The sequence below is a fragment of the Phacochoerus africanus genome, chromosome 1 (genome assembly GCF_016906955.1).
Source record: "Phacochoerus africanus isolate WHEZ1 chromosome 1, ROS_Pafr_v1, whole genome shotgun sequence".
NCBI lineage: Eukaryota > Metazoa > Chordata > Mammalia > Artiodactyla > Suidae > Phacochoerus > Phacochoerus africanus.
The window spans coordinates 141,256,203-141,276,441 of NC_062544.1; the positions used below are offsets into that span (position 1 = coordinate 141,256,203).

General features: G+C 38.5%; 1 protein-coding gene across 1 annotated transcript in view; it reads right to left on the reverse strand.

The window, feature by feature from the left end:
• Positions 1-20,239, reverse strand: part of SUMF1 (sulfatase modifying factor 1) — a 91,363-nt gene that overhangs the window by 53,441 nt on the left and 17,683 nt on the right. The window contains exon 3 of the mRNA XM_047779495.1: positions 19,135-19,209. Coding sequence (XP_047635451.1) covers positions 19,135-19,209 — 75 coding nt within the window. The remainder of the gene's footprint in view (positions 1-19,134; positions 19,210-20,239) is intronic.

The following is a 20,239-nucleotide window of genomic DNA, read 5'->3' on the forward strand; positions in this document are numbered from 1 at the left end:
AGGAATCTGTGAAATAAGCAACTTTTGAGAGTCATACATGAGCCATTTAATCAATGTTACACTGCAAATGATGACATCTCTAATTCCTTCAATGGGCATAGTCTTCAGGTATCTTGTTTCCAGAATTGCAGTGGCAATATGAGAGGACTGGCATCTGTGTCTCATCCTAAAAAGAAAAAAGGGGATTTGGGGTGGGATATAGTTGCCCATCTACACACTTTCTGTTTAACTGAGACACTTCCAGTTGAGTTTACAGCACTCCCTTACATCCGGGGGTAAAGGACTTTACTTGACCTATTTCTAGTCAACCATCTCCATAGCAACTGTCTTGGTTTAAGTTGAAACAGCTGTACCAGAGAGCCATCAACCAATTAGAATGTAAATAGGATCCATGTGAGTATTGATGTCCCCTTGAGAAATGGACTTTGGGGAGCAAAGACATCTTTTTCCACCTCTCCCCAGGGACATGACCAAACTTGTAGTAACAGCTTAAAGAAAAGAAAAGGGGAAGATAGCAAAGGTGCCTTTATTCTTGCCAAAAGTGGTAAATTATGCTTCTCAAACACACAGAGCCTAGAATAAAGTCGGCACAGGAAAAAAGAGCACTGTGTAATTATGCACATTCAAGTGTAAAGATGTCAAGTTCACAACTTTGCAACTGTTCTCTTAAAAATTAAATGCATTTAGACAAGCAAATTTTAAAAGATGGATGTTTCTTGAAACATAGTATAAACATGACAGTTACCCCTATAAAAACAGCCTTGGAGAATTTTTCAACTGGCATCAGTGAACAATGAGAAATTGCAGATCTGTTCAAATTCATGAAGTATAAATAAAACTGGATGAGTATCAAATGCAACCAAAGGAATCAAATGGAATAGAAAGCACACAATGAGTAAAAATCTCTTTCTTCAGCACCCAATACAAACGCAGAAAGTAGAGAACTAGGCTTGAATAAAGAGTAAAAACAAATTCATCATTTAAATAGGCAGTAAAGTCTTGACAGCTTTTTGCAAATTAAATCCTAAATCAGGTACCTTGACTACTTAATAGATGCATAAGAGAAAAATGCATGCTTTTGCAAAGAGAGTACAAATATTTATGAAACTTAAGGCAGATACGAAAATTGTCAATATTTTCTGCTTCAGTTCTTGGTGAAATTCCTCACGCTAGAATATACTGCATTCCCAAGACACTAACTGGTATACTCTAAACATTCATTACATGTCCTTAAGAGAGGAGCAGAAATCCTATACAGAGTCACTTGTTACAGACAATGTGTACAAAATGGCCCAAGGGATCACAGAACCCTTTAACTGTGATCTAGGTGACTCATTCTCAGTTCAGAATTATGGATGTGAGGGCTTTATAAAAATTTTTTTAATTGAAATATAGTTGATTTACAATATTGTATAAGTTTCAAGTATACAACACAGTGATACAAGATTTTTAAAGATTATACTCCATTTAAAGTTATTACAAACCAGTGGCTGTATTTCCCTGTGCTGTACAATACAGCCCTGTTGCTTATCTATGTTACACAGAGTGATCTGCATTTCTTAATCCTATACTCTGCTCTTACCCATCCTTCTTCCCATTGGTAACCACTAGTTAGTACTCTTTATCTGTGAGTCTCTTTCTGTTTCATTATATATATTTCTTTTTATTTTTTGGATTCCACAAGTAAGTGATAACATACAGCTTGTCTTTCTCTGACTTATTTCACTAAGTATAATGCTCTCTACGTCCAAGATTTGGGGCTTTTTAAAAACTTCATAAAAATAAAGTAATTTATTCATTCTTTAGAGTACTTTTTAACTTCTTTAGGCAAAGGGGTGACCAAATAAACTGATATAACCTATCTTGAGAGCAATTTGACAATATTCAGCAAAAAGCTACATCATATGCATACCTACTGAGAAAACTGGTAGAGTCTGCAATATATCGTATGAAGGAATAAAACAGTCATTAAAAATTAAGGAAAAAAATATTATTACTTGGATAAATGCTCACCCTGCATAGAAATTGAAAAAAAGCAAGTATGGCCATTTCTACAAAATGAATTTTTCCAACCCAGAAGCATGGAATATCTCTCCATTTCTTTACATATTCCTTTATTTCCTTGATTAATGTTTTCTAGTTCTCAGCATATAGGTCTTTCACCTCCTTGATCAGGTGTATACCCAGGTATTTGATTTTTTTGGGTGCAATTTTACTTTTTTTATCATTTATTTATATATATATTTTTTTTTCTACTGTACACCATGGTGAACCAGTTACACATACATGTATATGTTCTTTTTTCTCACATTACATGTCCATGACATTTTTCACAGAACTAGGACAAACAATCCAAAATTTTATATGGAACCTCAACAAAAGACCCAGAATTGCCAAAGCAATCCTGAGGAATAAAAACTAAGCAGGAGGCATCACTCTCCCAGACTTCAGGCAATATTACAAAGCCACAGTCATCAAGACAAAGTGGTACTGGTACCAAAAGAGACATACAGACCAAAAGAACAGAATAGAGATCCCAGAAATAAACCCAGACGCCTATGGTCAATTAATCTTTGATTAGGAGATTTGAAAGAAGACAACGAGTTCCCGTCGTGGCGCAGTGGTTAACGAATCCGACTAGGAACCATGAGGTTGCAGGTTCGGTCCCTGCCCTTGCTCAGTGGGTTAATGATCCGGCGTTGCCGTGAGCTGTGGTGTAGGTTGCAGACGTGGCTCGGATCCTGCGTTGCTGTGGCTCTGGCGTAGGCTGGCAGCTACAGCTCCGATTCGACCCCTAGCCTGGGAACCTCCATATGCCGAGGGAGCGGCCTAAGAAATGGCAAAAAGACAAAAAAAAAAAAAAGAAAAAAGAAAGAAGACAAGAACAGAAAATGGGAAAAAGACAGTCTTTTCAGCATGTATTGCTGGGAAACCTGGACAGCTACATGCAAATCAATGAAATTAGAACACACCCTCACACCATGCACAAAAATAAACTCAAAATGGCTGAAAAACTTAAATATAAGACAAGACACCATCAAACTCCTGGAAGAGAACACAGGCAAAACATTCTCTGACATCAACCTTACAAATGTTTTCTCAGGTCAGTCTCCCAAAGCAACAGAAATAACAGCAAAAATAAACCAATGGGACCTAATCAAACTGACAAGCTTTTGCACAGCAAAGGAAACCAAAAAGAAAACAAAAAGACACCATACAGAATGGGAGAAAATAGTTTCAAATGATGCAACTGACAAGGGCTTAATCTCTAAAATATACAAGCAATTTATACAACTCAACAGCAAAACAGCCAGTGGGAAAATAGATTTACACTTGTATAAAGAAGAATGGGTAGAGACATGGAGCAACTTATATTAGAAATATTATGTCCATGCTTTGAAAGATATCACTAATCAAGGTTATCTCTTCATGTACCAAAAAAAAAAAGCAAGTTACAAGTACGGCTGTACAGGTCTGCTAAAAATTACATCTAGATACAGACACACATACACATATGCCCAAGAAAAGATTAGTGATTTATAAACTGAAATGTCTGCAATGACTATTTCTGGGTGGTGAGATGATAGGTGATATTTAATGCTCTTTTCTGTGCCACTTTAATTTTCTAAATTATCTACAGTGAATGTATTTTTCAGTCAGACTTTCAAGTTTGTTCTAACAGAGCTAGGAGTTAATTTTATGTTTTAAAAAGTAACTTACATTAAATACATTTATATTGGAGTTCCCATCGTGGCGCAGTGGTTAACAAATCCAACTAGGAACCATGAGGTTGCGGGTTTGGCCCCTGGCCTTGCTCAGTGGGTTAAGGATCTGGCGTTGCCATGAGCTGTGGTGTAGGTTGCAGATGTGGCTCGGATCCTGCGTTGCTGTGGCTCTGGCATAGGCCAGCAGCTATAGCTTCGATTTGACCCCTAGCCTGGGAACCTCCATATGTCACGAGAGTGGCCCTAGAAAAGGCACAAAGAGGAAAAAAAAAATACATTTATATTTATTAATTTAATTAAGAATAACATTCACCATTCTCTGCAAACTTTGTTTTTATATTCACCTTCCAGTTTCATCAACAAGCACACACATTTTTACAAATTTTTTCCAAATGTTTATGTATTGATTGTTTTCATTTATTTTTTTTTCTTTTTAGAGCTACAGGTGTGGCATATGGAAGTTCCCAGGCTAGGGGTGAAATAGGAGCTGCAGCTGCTGGCCTACACCACAGCCACAGCATTGCCAGATCCAAGCCATGTCTGCGACCTACACCACAACTCAGGGCAACACCAGATCCTTACGCCACTGAGTGGGGCCAGAGATAAAACCTGTATCCTAATGGATACTAGTCAGGTTTGTTACCGATGAGCCACAATAGAAACTCCAATTGTTTTCATTTATTTTATTAAATATCTTCCTATTTTATCTGGACTTCACAACAAACATTTTTAGTGGCTGTACACTATTCTGTCATGTTGATGTACCATAATTTACAGACTTACATCTGTTTTCCCAGCATAATTAAGAGCAACCCATTTTACTCTCCAAGGTGTTCTGATTTGGACCATAAATTATATGGTCTCTCTACTAACAGATGGTCCCCTCACCCCATCTCAGCCTGAACAACTTAGGTGACAGAGTTCCATACAGGCAGTCCCTCACATTCAGATCATTCTAACAAACAGAGCTTTTCATCACTGGCTAAGCAGAAATGCCTCCAAGAGAGCTTCCATCTGCTGGCAGTGACTAGGCTCCCAAGGATCACAAGGAAAAAATCAAATTCCTTTTGCTTCATCTTTCAGATACTTGCAGAATAATTATAATTTATCTTCTCTTCTCCAGGTTCGATAATTTCTTCAATCTTCCCCAGCTCTACCATCTCAAGTGAAGGGAATGACAACCTACTCCATTGCACATGCCAAAATCTAGGAGTCATATTTGATTCCCGGCTCTCCTTTTCCCCCTTTGCTCTCAGATCAACTTCCAAACATGAGACTCCTTTCATTCTCTGTCCTCCTGCAACCCTACTCCCCAGCCCCATCATATTTCACCCAGACTGTGACAAAACACACACAGAAACCCAAGGGGCCTCTTTAAAATATTAATTAGGTCCAATAGTTTGTACCTGCACTTAAGAAGAAACTCGAACTTCTCGGCAGCCTGCAAAGTCCTATGCCATCCACTTGCTACCTACTTCTCCAACCAACGCCTAACCTCAATCCCAGTTCCCCTGTTCATGATTCCCTCATACCCAGTCATCCTGGCTCCTACTCATCATTTAGCTTTCAGCTCAGGTGCTACATCCTCAGAGAGACCATCCCACATCCCATGAATAAAAGAGCCCAAAGAGGAGTTCCAACTATGATGCACTGGGAATGGCAGCATCTCTAAAGAGCCAGGACCCAGGTTCAATCCTGGCCCAGCACAGTGGGTTAAAGATCTGGTGTTGCCACAGCTGCATCACAGGTTGCAACTAGAGCTCGGATCTGGTTCCTGGCCTTGGAACTCCATATGCTGCAAGGCAGTAAAAAAAAAAACAACAAAAAAAAAAAAAAAAACAAGGAGCCCAAAGAGCCCAGCCACACTCTAGGTACTCTCTTCCATTACTCTGTTTCATTATATTCACAGGCCATTAGAAGAGTCAGTTAGAACTTCACTTGTTTAGAGTCTGTTTCGTACTAGAGTTATAACCACTATAAGAATAGGACTTATATCTTGTTTTCCTGTTGTATCCACAGCACTAAGAACCTGGCCCATAGTGCATTTGGAGTAAACATTTATGTAACAAATACATTTACCTGTTCCTGAGGTTTTCAAACCTCTCCCCAACTTGGGTGACCCTCTTCTGGATAAATACCAATTTTAAATATAGTCTTTCGGGGGATATACCTTTACAGAGAGAGAGAATAAGCCCTTATCTGATGGGTTTGGCACAGGGGTCTGTACTGGGAAAGGTACCAGGTTGGTTCTCAGGTATTAATAGGTGCCCCCCTCAAACATTATCCAGAACTGAGACACCTCATCTATAAGAGGAATGTCTTTTTTGCCAGCAGATTCTGAAAGTTCCATCCATTCTAAATTATCATTTCTGCATACATTTTTCTGAAAGCTGGACATCACTCCCTACTTGATAGTCTTTGTCGAACCAGGGAGGTTTACAATGCAAACACCAACATCTAGCAGGTAAAGTATGTCAGAATCATTTTTATTTCTTAATCCAAGTCAGACTTCAAAAGGCCCATGACTTGAAAAAAGACACTGAAGAACACCTTAAACAGGTATTTGAAATCTGAGCCTCTGGGACCCCAACAAGCCTCACTCACACTCATTCTAATCAGAGGCCTTGTTTTGAAGCAGGTTGGAATAAAATATCGTGCCCTGTTATCCTATTTATTATATTGGGTTCTCCCCTTTCAGGGTTATCAGGCTTTGCTTCCTGAGCCTACACCACACACTGACTCCTAAGACAGGGAGACAACTACTCTTTTCAAAACAGACACAAAATACAGTTGTGTGACCATGTTTCCTTCTTGTCTTATCCAATCAGCCAGCCCTGGACCACCTTTCCCAAAAAACTCAGTTATTGTGAACCCACCTTAACCCTGTTGATCAGACCACTGTTCTCTTGCCAAGGAAAAGCTGCCTTTCCAAAATGAAATGGGTCAAACCAGGTCTGATCCCTGCAGCTTTCAAAAACTAATGCTAACACAGATGACACTCAATGGCATTCTTTCATTTTTTTGACAAATATTTATCAAGTGCTTATCAAGTGACAGTTACTATGCTGAGGATATCATGATGAATAACACCGATGTGTTCGCAGCCACCACCATAGGACATAGCAGGTAAAGGGCATTCAACAAATACTCACACAAATAATTATCCTGTCATGTTATAAATGACATGAAAGGAAGGCACAAGTAACCATAAGGACAAATATGTGGCATTACCAATTCTTACAAATGAGCAAGAGTAAAGCAAGGAAATGCAACTAAATTTTCAATGAGGCCAGGCAAAGAGAGAGTCCATTTGAGGAAACCTGAATAACAACATTTATTAAAAGGCTCTTTATGTATTAGATGCTGTACCACTGGGTATACCACTGGGTATATTCTCCAGAGTATTATAACAGGACCCAGAGACTCAATACTGAAGGGAAAAGAAAATAAATAGGTACCAACCCCAAGATGACTCAGCTGTTGGAATTATCAGATAAAGACTGAAGCGGCTATTATAACCATCAGCTATAAAGTGAATGCTCTTGAAATGAGTAAAAAGATAAACATTCTCAGCAGAGAAATGGAGGTATTTTTAAAAAGGAGAACTGTGGAATTACAAAAAGCAATATCTGAAATACAAAATTCACTGTCTAGGCTCAAGGGCAGAAAGAAAATTACAGAGAAAATAGGAAACTTGAAGACATATCAATAGAAAATATACAGTCTGGGAGTTCCCATCATGGCTCAGTGGTTAACGAATCCGACTAGGAACCTTGAAGCTGTGGGTACAATCCCTGGCCTTGCTCAGTGGGCTAAGAATTCAGCATTGCCGTGAGCTGTGGTGTAGGTTGCAGACGCGGCTGGATCCCACGTTGCTGTGGCTCTGGTATAGGCCGGCGGCTATAGTTCCGATTAGACCCCTAGCCTGGGAACCTCCATATGCCTCGGGTGCGGCTCTAGAAAAGACAAAAAGAAAAAAAGAAAATATACAATCTAAGAATAGAAGAAAAACATTTTAAAACATGAACAAAGCATAATAAAAGGTTCAACATGCATACATTGGAATTACCAAATGAGAAAATAAATGGGTGTTGAAAAAAATATTTGGAGTAATAGCTGAAACTCCCCCCAAATATGGTTAAAGACATAAATTTACAGACACAAGAATCTCAACAAACCTCAAACAGGATAATCTCTAAGAAAACAATGTCCAAAAACATACTCAAAGTGCTGAAGACAAAAGATATTTTAAAGTCTTGAAAGAAGGGGGGAAAAATGACACAATACATTAAGAGAACATTCAAATGAATGTTATTAGAAACCACATGACCAGAAGAGTGAAACAATATTTTTAAAGTGATGAAAGAAAAGAACTGTCAACCGAGACCTCTGTATCCACTGAAAATAGCCTTCAGGAATGAAGATGAAATAAAGCCATTTGCAGATGAAGAAAAACTAAGATGATGCATCACCAAAAGACTTGCTCTGAAGAATTGCTGAAGGAAGTTTTTTAAGCTGAAGGGAAATACGGAAACTTTAGGATTGAAGAGCAACAGAAATACTTTGGATAAATATAATAGACAATTTACTTCTTTAAATTATAAAAAATATGTATGCATCTTTGCAAGCAAAAACTATAACACTGTCTTGGATTTTTTTCAATGTATAAAGATGTACTATATGACAACTATAACACAGAATGTACGGTAAAAGAACCTACATGGCTATAAGACTTCTATAATTACATAAAGTGTTAAAATGTTAACTTTAGAGTAGACTGAGAAGACGAATATGCATATTCCAATTCTTAGAGAAACTGCTAAAAATTAATACCAAAGATACAGCCAAAAGCTAACAGAAATTAAAATGGAATACTTCACTAAATATAGTATAAAGTATATACATATATAAATTAAATATATATACATGTATATATAGTAGAAATGTATATATTCATTCAAAAGTGAGGTTAAGAGACATGGAAGATGTAGTGGCAAAGTCTAACTAACATCTAATTGGGGCAGTTCCCAATGTGGCTCAGCAGGTTCCAAACCTGACTAGTATTCATGGGGGTGTGGGTTCGATCCCTGGCCTTGCTCAGTGAGTTAAGGATCCAGTGTTGCCATGAGCTGTGTTGTAGGTCACAGATGCAGCTCGGATCCCACATTGCTGTGGTGTGGCTGTGGCTGTGGCTGGCAGGTGCAGCTGCAATTGGACCCCTAGCCTGGGAACTTCCATATGCTGCTGGTGCAGCCCTAAAAAAAGGCAAAAAAAAAAAAAAAAACTAAATGGAGTCCCAAAGGGAAGTAAGTGAGAATGAGGAAAGGGAAAGACAATATTCAAGAAGATCACAGTTAAGAATAAGCCAGATTTGTTTTGAAAACACCAATCCTCAGATCCAAGAAACCCAATAAAACTCAAGGAGGAAAAATGAAAGAAGTCAACACCTAGACACATCATAGTGAGATTAACAAAGGCAGAAGATAATTTTAAAAGCAGGCAGAGCCAGATCACCTACAGAGGAACAGCAAGGGACTGATGGTTGACTTCTTAATGGCAACAACAGAAGCCAGAAAACAGTGAAATAAGCCCTTCAGTGTAGAGACAAGCGATAACCGCCAACTTAAAATTTTTACTTGTGAAAATGTCTTTCAATAATGAAGCAAAATAAATATATTTAAAACAATTAATGTCAAAAACATTTACCAAAGGATGTCTTTTAGGCAGAAGAAATATTCTGTCTGAATGCAAAAAGGAAAAGAGGGCACAGATATTAGTACTTATAGGGGTAAACAAATATTCATTATATACGAATTCATTAATAATGTCTAAATAATGGAGGAAGCAAATAAATTAGAATGAAATAATTGTTATAAGTAATATATAAGTTGGATGGAGATGATTAGAGCAAGGTCTAGTATTATACAGCAAAAAAGTTGATGAACTAAAAATTTGAAACATGAATATTAAATTAATTTAAATGAAGAAACAAAGTATATAACTTCTAAGAGGAAAAGAACAGGTGGAATGAGGAAAACAGAAAAAATAGGCAAGAGTTTGAATGAAAAAGAGGGGAAAATGGGCTAATGAGAAAGCAAAGAATAAAATGCTAAAAATAAACCCCAAGATATCAATAATCATAATAAACATAATAAATTCTTTATTGAAAGACAAAGACTGTCAGAATGGACTTTTTAAAAATGCAGCTATATAATATTTATAAGAGATATACCTAAAAATACAAAGATATATAAAGACTAAAAATAAAAAGGTGAAAAAGTATATATTAGACAATATTAACCAAAAGAAAGTTGGTACACCTGTGTAAATATCAGACAAAATAGACTTTAAGATAAAAAACACTAGAGAAAAACAGAATTCCTATATAATGATAAAGTGTTCAATTCAATACGAAAATATATTTCTAAAGCTTAAGCACTAATATACTTCTAAACTTAAGAGCATATTTCTGAAATATACAAAGCAAAAACAGAGAATCATTAGGAGAAATGATCAGATCTACTATCTTACATGGCGATTTCAACATCTTCCTCAGCAATTACTGAGGTCAAAGAGTAAGGGTGTAGTAAATTTGACCAATACAATTAACTCCATTTCTACAATGGCCATGTGTAGAATACTGCACCCAACTAATGAAAAAGATAGATTCTTTTCAAACACATGTGGTACATTTATGGAAGGCAATGCTCTTAGGTGATACAGCTATCCTCAACAATTTTTTTCTTTCCTTTTCTGTCATTTTAGGGCCACACCCACACATATGGAGGTTACCAAGCCAGAGGCCTAATTGGAGCTGCTGCCGCCAGCCTACACCAGAGCCACAACAACGTGGGATTCGAGCCACGTCTGCAACCTACACCACAGCTCACAGCAACTCGAGATCCTTAACCCACTGAGTGAGGCCAGGGATCGAACCCGTAACCTCATGGTTCCTAGTTGGATTCATTTCCACTGCGCCACAACGACAGGAACTCCTCAACGAAATTTCAAGCACTGATTTTACAAAAAAGACACTATCTGACTATGGTGAAATCAAGTCAGAAATCAGTAACCAAAATGATAATAAAATAACTGCAAGTCAAAAAATGAAAATTTATAAACAATGGATGGGTTAAAGTAGAAATTATATTGGACAAGAGAAAATATCTAGAGATAATTACAAATAAAGTACAAAACTTAAGAAACTAAAAGGATCCCTCAGAAATAAACCTGCAGACTAAATACTTCCATTAAAAAAGAAGATTCAAAAACTTTAAATTTAAAAGGTCAAAAAAGGAATAGCAAAAATATTAAGTGACTTTTTCCAAAATGCTGGTAAAGTGCCGTGCTAAGATTCAAAACCAGGTTCTTCTGACTCAAAGGCTGTGATCTTTTCCTTATGGGTTTTTACAAATAAACAAGCCCCAAAATCAGTTTAGGAAAAAAAAGAGTCTTGGTGATTGTATAAAAGAAGAAATTCTAAAAGCTGACCTGAGATTGTTCAGGGAAATGCTGGTTAGGCTACCAGATAGGAAAACTTTAAACATCCAAACTGACATGGAACATTGTATCCACTGTACATGTATTTTGAGTTATTTTATTTTTCCCATATACTGGAACTTCCCTTTCTGAACACCTTCTGGCTGAATAAGTCCACTGAGTTAACTTACTAAAGATTTTCTAAATATTTATTTTTGCAGATGTGACCTCCAGAATCTTGCTGTGCCTTGAGGCATTTCTCATTACACATTTCCCCATGTACATTTAGGAAAGTGAACCACACTCTTATTCATGGCTCTCTATCGAGATGAGAGTCTTCCTCCAGTTGTCAGGATGCACTAAATGAGAGAGTCAGGATGTATTATTCCTTGCCTTTTGTCCTGGCCTAGCATCATACAAATTACAAAGCTCCCAGCACTGCCTGGGCAGGATATGACTGTTTGGAAATTGCTTTTTTTTTTTAATTGAAAAAAAGAAGAAAAAAAAAAAGCAGCAGCAGCCTTGGTAATTCTGAATCTTCACTGAAACTGGCTTTGAGTTGAAAAGAATATCTCAAAATAGCCTATACTCCTCCTTTATCAAGGATACCCATTTAGGAATTCACCTCCTTAAACTGTTAACAATTTTGAAAGTGCCAAACCACAAACCAATATATGATCATTGTTTCTCAGGCTCCCACCAAGAGCAACTGTTTTCTCCCACTTTGTGGCTATTCCTCTGTCAAGGATTTAAGAGATAGACAAGTATAAAAATGAAACATACTTTTAAAAAAATTAAATGTTTTAAATACAATTATCTTTCAATAATAAGTGATATAGGGTAAAAATATCTCAAAACAAACAGAAGCAGCAACATAACAACAAAAGCCAACCTAATAATTTCTAAGATTTGACATCTACATCTTTTAAGACCCTGTTTCAAATTCAGCATCCAAATAATAATCACAAATAGGCAAAATTCAGCACACATATGTATTCTCTTTTAAACCATTAAATTCATACAGTTTATTTTTACAAGCAAACCCTGAGAGCCAGATCGGTGTTTTGCCTGAAAACTTTATACACTAAAAAAAAAAGAAGAAAAAGAAAGAGGAGTTCCTGTCGTGGCTCAGCAGTTAAGGAACCTGACTGGCATCCATGAGGATGCAGGTTCAATCCCTGGCCTTGCTCAGTGGGTTAAGTATCTGGCGTTGCTGTGAGCTGAGGTATAGGTCTCGGCTCAGATCCCGTGTTGCTGTGGCTCTAGCGTAGGCCACCGGCTACAGCTCCAACTGGACCCCTAGCCTGGGAACTTCCATGTGTCACAGGTGTGGCTCTAAAAAGACAAAAAAAAAAAAAAAAAGGGAAGAAAGAAAGAAAAAAAAAAAAGATGGCAGCAGCATTAACATAGATCTTGAATCTCTCCAAACCAACATATAAAACCACAGAGTGGGTGTTCCCTGGTGGCCTAGGGGCTGGGGACTCAGCATTGTCACTGCTGTAGCTCGGGTTCCCTCTCTGGCCCAGGAACTTCTACATGCTGTGGGTACAGCCAAAAAATTAAAAATTAAGAAAAATTTAAGAAATAAATAAACCAGACAGAACAACCTGATAACACCCCAAACCCAAAAACAACATGCACAGCCAATCTATGTGATAAGATTCAAAACCAGAATACAAACAGGTGAGAAAAAACTGCCAACAGCCATATAACCTTCATGGTATCTGTGGCTGGGTAGGGGAAAGCAGCAAGTCATCAGACCTGTGAAGAGGAAAATCCCAAAGTGGTCAACAGGTATCAGTGGAAAGCAGAGAATTTCAGTGTGAGAAAACACTGAAAACTAGAAGCAAGTCTGCCCACCGTGGTGGTGCATGCATGTAAGTGACCCACAGTGAGAGAGTATGAAGATCCTGGTACAGTTTGTCACATGAATCCTTTACACTGACCTGCCAGGGTTCCCTTCCAGAACAAAGCCCCTCACCAATGCAAAACCTCAGAGAATAAAATCAAACTCCAGAAAATGAGAGGAGATAAAAGAAGGAGTAGGGGGGGAGAGATGCAGGAAATCTGAGGAAGCAGGAGGCCATATTTTCAAAGCCTAAATGAGTACAACTGAAGAAGGAAGTCTGTGAAGTTACAGAAGCTGCCCTGGACTATTCCCCCTTCTAAAGCTTAAGTCCTGATCAAAAAAAAAAGCCCGCTACAATGTGCCATTTCAAAATGAGGTCAATAGCATTAAGAAAATGATTCATGAGAGAATAAAATAAATCAGAATCAACAAACTCAAGACGAGGTAGAGAAGTCAAGAAACAACTAAAACAAAAGAAAAGGTCATGTCAGAAATGAACATAAGATTACTTAAGAGACAAAGAAGATGAAAAGAAAATTTTCAATTAAAAAAAGAGATAGAAATGATTCAAAAGAAAGTGATAAACACTAAAAGTGAATCCTACAAACAGGTATATTGAGTTCCTAAAGAAGAAAACAAAAAGGCAGAGGAAAAAAAAAAAAAAAAGCACAAACTACAAGAAAAATTTCCTAAAATTAGAAAAAAAAAAAAAAATCTGTGAAGCTACATAATGAAAGAACACATCCCATACTTAAGAATAGTGACCCATAATGACCAACACCAAGATATATTCTGGTAAAATCACTAGACACTGAAGAAAAAGGGGGAAAAAAATCCTTGGGTGCCTAGGCAAAAAAAAAAAAAAAAAAAACTTAAGTAACTTTCAAGGGAAAGAAAAATTTACTATCATCAAACTTTCAACGGCAATGCCTATTTCAAAAGAAAAAGATAATAACACATATAACATTCTCAAGGAAAATGAAAGTCAACTAAAGATTACATATCCAGCAGAACACTTTAAAGCCTAAAGGGCACTGAGCAACTGCTATAACATGCAAAAACTCAGGGAATACTGTTCCCAAGACCACTACATTAAGAATCTAGTAGAGAAAAAGCTTCATTAATCACATCACTAGAAAGACACTGAACATAGAAAGCATTAAACATATAGTTATGGTGGAACTGAGTACTCTATATAATAGACACATGCTCTATAATGCAGAAATAATACGACAATTTTAAAATTAGGAGAGAAACAGGAAAAGCACATGTAAAACCTGTTTGTTTTTTGGACCTGGTCTCTGTAATGACATTGGTGATGGTGGCATTAGTCCTGTTATTTTGAGACTGCTATGTATGTAAAATAAATGAATAATCATTGGTAATTCTGATTCCACCATCACCTGTGGCCTTGAGAACCAGGATTCTCAGTACAGAAGGAAGGAAATACATGTAATACAAAACAGGCTAAGTTATAAACCCTAAAGTGGAAACATCAGTGTGAACTCCTTGAGCATTTTGTAACAGCTCTGCCCACTGAAGAGGCCTAGAAACAAAGACCAACTTTAGGCAATGAGCACATCTGGAACCTAGACAGGGTCCTTGAAACACTATTTTCTACTAAAAGGTACTAGTGCTTCCTAAAGAAATGGCTGATTCCAGGCTAGAGGTTGGGGAGAGATTCTGTCATTACAGAAAGCAGGGAGGTGCTCAAAGACTACCAGGGTTACTTCAGGACTCAGGACAGGAGCCGAAGGCTGGGGTGGGAAAGCAGAGGGACTACAAATGGGCACATGGTTCCTTCTTGGATTGATGGATATGGTCCACAACAAGAGGATGGTGATGGCTGCACAACTCTACAAATACACCCCAAAAAGTTGAATAAATTGTACACTTAAAATTGTGAACATTATAGAATATAAATTCTATCTCAAAAAGCTGTTTTCAAAAGAAAGAAACAAAAGAACTCATGAGAACTTGAAGAGGCACTCCACACCCCAAAATAGAAAAATTTGAAATTCAGTAAGTACTAATCTCAAGCAAATAAAACCCATAAAATATATATACAAATATATATATTTTTTGTCTTTTTGCCTTTTCTAGGGCCGCACCCGCAGCATATGTTGGTTCCCAGGCTAGGGGTCCAATCCGAGCTGTAGCTGCCAGCCTACGCCAGAGCCACAGCAACACGGGATCCGAGCCACATCTGCAACCTACACCACAGCTCACGGCAACACCGGATCCTTAACCCACTGAGCAAGGCCAGGGATTGAACCCGCAACCACATGGTTCCTAGTTGTATTTGTTAACCACTGAGCCACGACAGGAACTCCCATAAAATATTTTTAAATCCAAAGGTTCATGAAGATTTTTTTAATCTGGTGATTATACAAATGTCCATTTGTGATAAAAGTGCATAGAACTAAATAAATACATATAAATGAATACATATAAAACTGGTGAAACCAGACAAAGATAAGTGGGTTGTATTAATTGTCAATTTTCTGGTTGTGAAATTGTACTACAGTTACACAAATGCTTCCATTGAAGGAAGCCAGGGAAGAGTACATAGGATCTCTGTATTATTTCCTAAAACTACATGTAAATTTATAATAATATTCTTTAAGTGTTTAATTTTTTAAAATAGAAATCTAATTGGTCACTTTCAGAGCACAGTATGGAATCACTTCATAATCTTAAAAGCTAGTAAAGAATCAAGCATTTACCTTACCTTTTCTGTACCATAAGTTTACAAAATAGATGAGGAAACCAAAAGTATCTCAATTAATAAATGAAAAAAAAAACTATCACATAATCAACATCTTCCAACTCCCAATGAACTAATGAACCTGGGCACTGAGCATTCACAGCAGTAACTCACAAAAAGAGGGGGAAGCAGACATCAGGTGCCTCCTGGTAAAAGACCACATCACTATCTAAGGTCTTGCCGTAAGTTTCAAACATGAGTCTTGATAGGCCTGTGGACCCAGCTACCAACTTGCAGGAAACATATAGGACAGAGAGAACAGGTGAGCTGTACTGTAAGAGGGCAAACAGCAAAACTCAGACTGTAGGAAGGTGTTCAGGTTAAACATCCTGGATTCTTCCACAGATAAGTCATTTAGGAAAAAAAGGAGACAGGGACTAGGGGTTGGGGAGAAGCAGGGTAACTGAAGGGAAATCTGTAGATTAGGAGTCTTAAAAAATATAAATTTCCTTTTTTTTTTTTTTTGTCTTTTGCCTTTTTTCTAGGGCTGCTTCCCGAGGCATATGGAGGTTCCCACGCTAGGGGTCTAATCAGAGCTGTAGCCACCAGCCTATGCCAGAGCCACAGCAATGCAGGATCCAAGCCGTGTCTGCAACCTACACCACAGCTCATGGCAACACCGGATCCCTAACCCACTGAGCAAGGCCAGGGACCAAACCTGTAACCTCATGGTTCCTAGTCGGATTCGTTAACCACTGCGCCACAACGGGAACTCCACAAATTTCCTTTTAATGGGCAATATTAAACACTGCAGTCTTGGGACACACATCTGGTGATATTACTATAAAGATATGCAGGGAATCCTCCACTTTAAAAAGCAGGATGGAGGGACAGAGGGGGTGATGATAAGGATGTGGTACACGAATGGGGTGGTAGGGACAGACAGCAAAATTTGAATTCCTGACTTAAGAGAAGGTTACAAGCATGTTCATCTTCCCATAACTCTCTAAGCTACACATTTGCTTTGCATGATATTCCATTTGTGTTTTCTTTTACAATAAAAAGCTTTCTCTAGGAGTCCCCACTGTGGTGAAACAGGATTGGCGGCATCTCCGGAGTGCTGGGACGCAGGTTCTTCCCCCACCCCAGCACAGTGGGCTAAGGATCTTGTTCCAGCTGCAGCACAGGCTGCAAGTGTGGCTTCGATGCAATCCCTGGCCCAGGAACCCCACATGCCATGAAGAAGCCAAAAAATACCAAAAAAAAAAAAGCTTTCTCTAAAAAAGAAAAATTATATTACTAGTGTAACATGTCATAATAGAATATTTATGACATGTAAATAATGACATGTAGAACTACATTTATTTAAAATAATTACATGAAACATTTAAAATAATTACCTGAAAGTAAACATCTAAACCAACTACATGAAAGTAAACAATTTTATAAAATAATTACATTTACAGCATACATAAAAATAAACAATATTAAAATCTAGCCAACCAAAGAAGCCTGAGGAAGATTCTGGGGCCTATTTTCTGTGTTAAAAAGGAGATCAACATATGCTGCTGAGTGCTAGTGACAGGCCAGCACCCTTCTTAATTTACTCAGGTCTTGAAAAAGGCCTGAGAGTATGTGATTTGGTATTATCTCCTGCTTCTTCACTTAAGGTCACCTCGTGCACCATCCCCAGTCCTACATTTCTGGAAACACTAGGTTAAAAGCCTGTCTGGTGCATGAGGTTATGTTAAGCCCTAAGAGGGCAGTGAAAAAACAAAAACTTAGCTCTCTCAGATCACCCACAAATTTGTTTCACTAGTTCCAACCCTTTCTAAACATGCTTAAAAGGTTTGCTTTTCCATTACGAGCATTTAAGCAAGTGATCAACACCACGACCTTAGTGAGAGCAGCCCATCCTCCTCCTAGTTACGAGCACGCACACCTCACTACGGACTTAATGGGCACCTTCAGAGCATGGCAATAATCTGCCTCTGCTTTATGCCTAATGCACTCCAAGGTTCTCAAGTGACAAGGGGCCTTGTATCTGAAAGCACAAATTACAAAAATAAGTGCAACAGCCTTCCCTCATCTGAACTCCCTATCATGAAACAGGGCACCTCGTCCTGAGCTCCTGGCTCATCAACTCGAAGCCAATCTGACCTCAAGGTCCCTCAAAAAAGGGGGGGTGGGGTAGGTATATCAGATTACATAATAGACTTGTAATATAAACTTGTAATGAGTAAAGACTCTGAAATTCAGATGGAAATTGGTCATTTTTTCTTTAAACATTTATCTAAAATACATACATACAAGTTGCCTGATTCTCCTATAAATGACTTGAGAGCAAGCCTGGTTTGACCTCACCTGCTCCTCTCCTTCACCTCACAAGTTTTGCTACATTAGTTTGAAGAGAAAGCAAATTCAAGCCAGGACAGTTTAATTTTTCTGGCACTCCTGCTCACAAGAGAGAACAGTGATGTCAACACACAAAGACGAAATTCAGTCTGGAGTTGAAAGGGAACTTGTACAACAAAAGAAGATTAGGATAGAATTCCTGCCTTCCATGTCTGTATCTTAATCAGTCACCCCTGAGTCAGCTGATGCCGTTTCCTCTCTCACCACCTCCCGCTTCTTGTACACAATCAGCTCGCTTTGTTTTGTGAACCCTCATTTAGCAGCTTACCCACACTGCTTCCCTTGTATACTTTCTACTTTCTCAGGAGATATGTGAGTAAACAACTATTCAAACATAACACAAACCAACTAAAATGTATGGAACAGAAATCCCAAGTTCCACTCACCACACAGGTGCTTATGGAGGCCTGCTCTTCTGTTGCCATGGTTTCCCTGGACCCCCTCTATGAGAGAGGGTACACCCCCAGGATGTTAAGGACCAGTCCCAGGCTCAATTTCCAGTGAACACCCAGACCAAAGGGCCCCTTTCATAAATACACTCTGATCATGTGAATTCACAAATGTTTAATTAGGACTTTCTCTCTCCATACCAGCACCGGACGAGACCAAGACTTCAAGAACAGAAGTAAAGCACATTCACATTTAACCCTCCATACCAGAAAGGGCTATGAGAAAAAGAAACCCAGAATTATCTGAATCCCAGCTGAGCTCCTCTTATACTTGTGGACAAGACAGAAACTCCAGTCAGACCCAGGACTTCAGATACCACCCTGGGTTTGTACCATTTTCCTCAGGATAAGGTGCCCTGGCCCATGGGCCTGTTCTATGGGCAAATCTATAGCAGGAGAAAGGTAAGGTGTTGGGGAAAGGGAGAGTAGTACTTGTAGTTTGGCGTTTTCACCCAAGCCCTTTCCAATGAGCAGGAGAGAAATACAAGAGCCTATTTAAACGTTACTTACTGCCTGTTGGATATCAGACTTCACTTGGTCACTCAATATGCCTTCAAAGACAAAGGAGTCACCAAACTTCTCAGCCTAAAGGAAAGAAATAAAAATCCAGAAAAGGTTGTAGTAACGTGTTTTACATGTGCCATTGTCTTTGCACACTATTCAAGTGATTCTCCTCATCCAGATGAACTTAAGTTTGTTTTATGACCTCCCAAAGCATTCAGAAATGAGTTAAAAGCATCTGGCTTCCTATTAAAACAGGTTAATGCCACTTATGGAGACCATTTTCATTTAAGGCTCATTTAGCTGATAAGAATGCAGACTGGAAGAGATTAGCTTTGAGAATGTGATTATTCCCGGTGATGGAAATATATCTCCCCAAGTATGACAAATGACTTAGGAAAATAATAGTATTCTTTACATGTCAGTTTATATAACCAACGTCTGTCCTTTGTTCTGCTCCTGAAATCTAGCTGAAATAATCAAATGGCACTGTTTGCTGATATTCTGACACATCTGAGCCCCACGAAGGTGTCGACTGTGCTTATAAATCTCAAGTGGCCAAGTCAAGCACCAGGCAGAAATCTGTATTTTAATTGTTTTTATTTAACATTATTGCCTCAAGTCCATATCTACCTGGTTTTCTCTGTCACATGTGACTTCATTCTGAAAACATCCACCCTAGTCCCTTGGCCCCCTTGATTCTATTCTTGGAGTTTTCCTCCTCCATTTCTGACCCTTCTCACTCATCTCCTGAAATACGCAGCCTCGTCTTCCAGCCCCCAAAACACTGTGGCATCCAGCCATCTGCCCTAGCTTTCTCTTCTTGCTCTGCACCAGTGGTTCCCAGGTTTTCTACAGCTGAGATCACCTGGCCGACTTGTTAAAGCCACACATTCCTGCTCCCCAGGCCCAGAGGTTCTGATTCTGGAGGTCAGAAGTGAGGCCAAGGAACCTGAACGTGTGACCAACTAAGCTGGTGATTCTAACATACGTGGTCTAAGAAGTCATGCTCTGAGATAAATGGACCTGCTGCCCAACAAACTCCTGCAATCCCATCATTTTAACTTTCACTAGCACTTTAAGTGACACTCATATCTCTACCTCTGGTCCAATC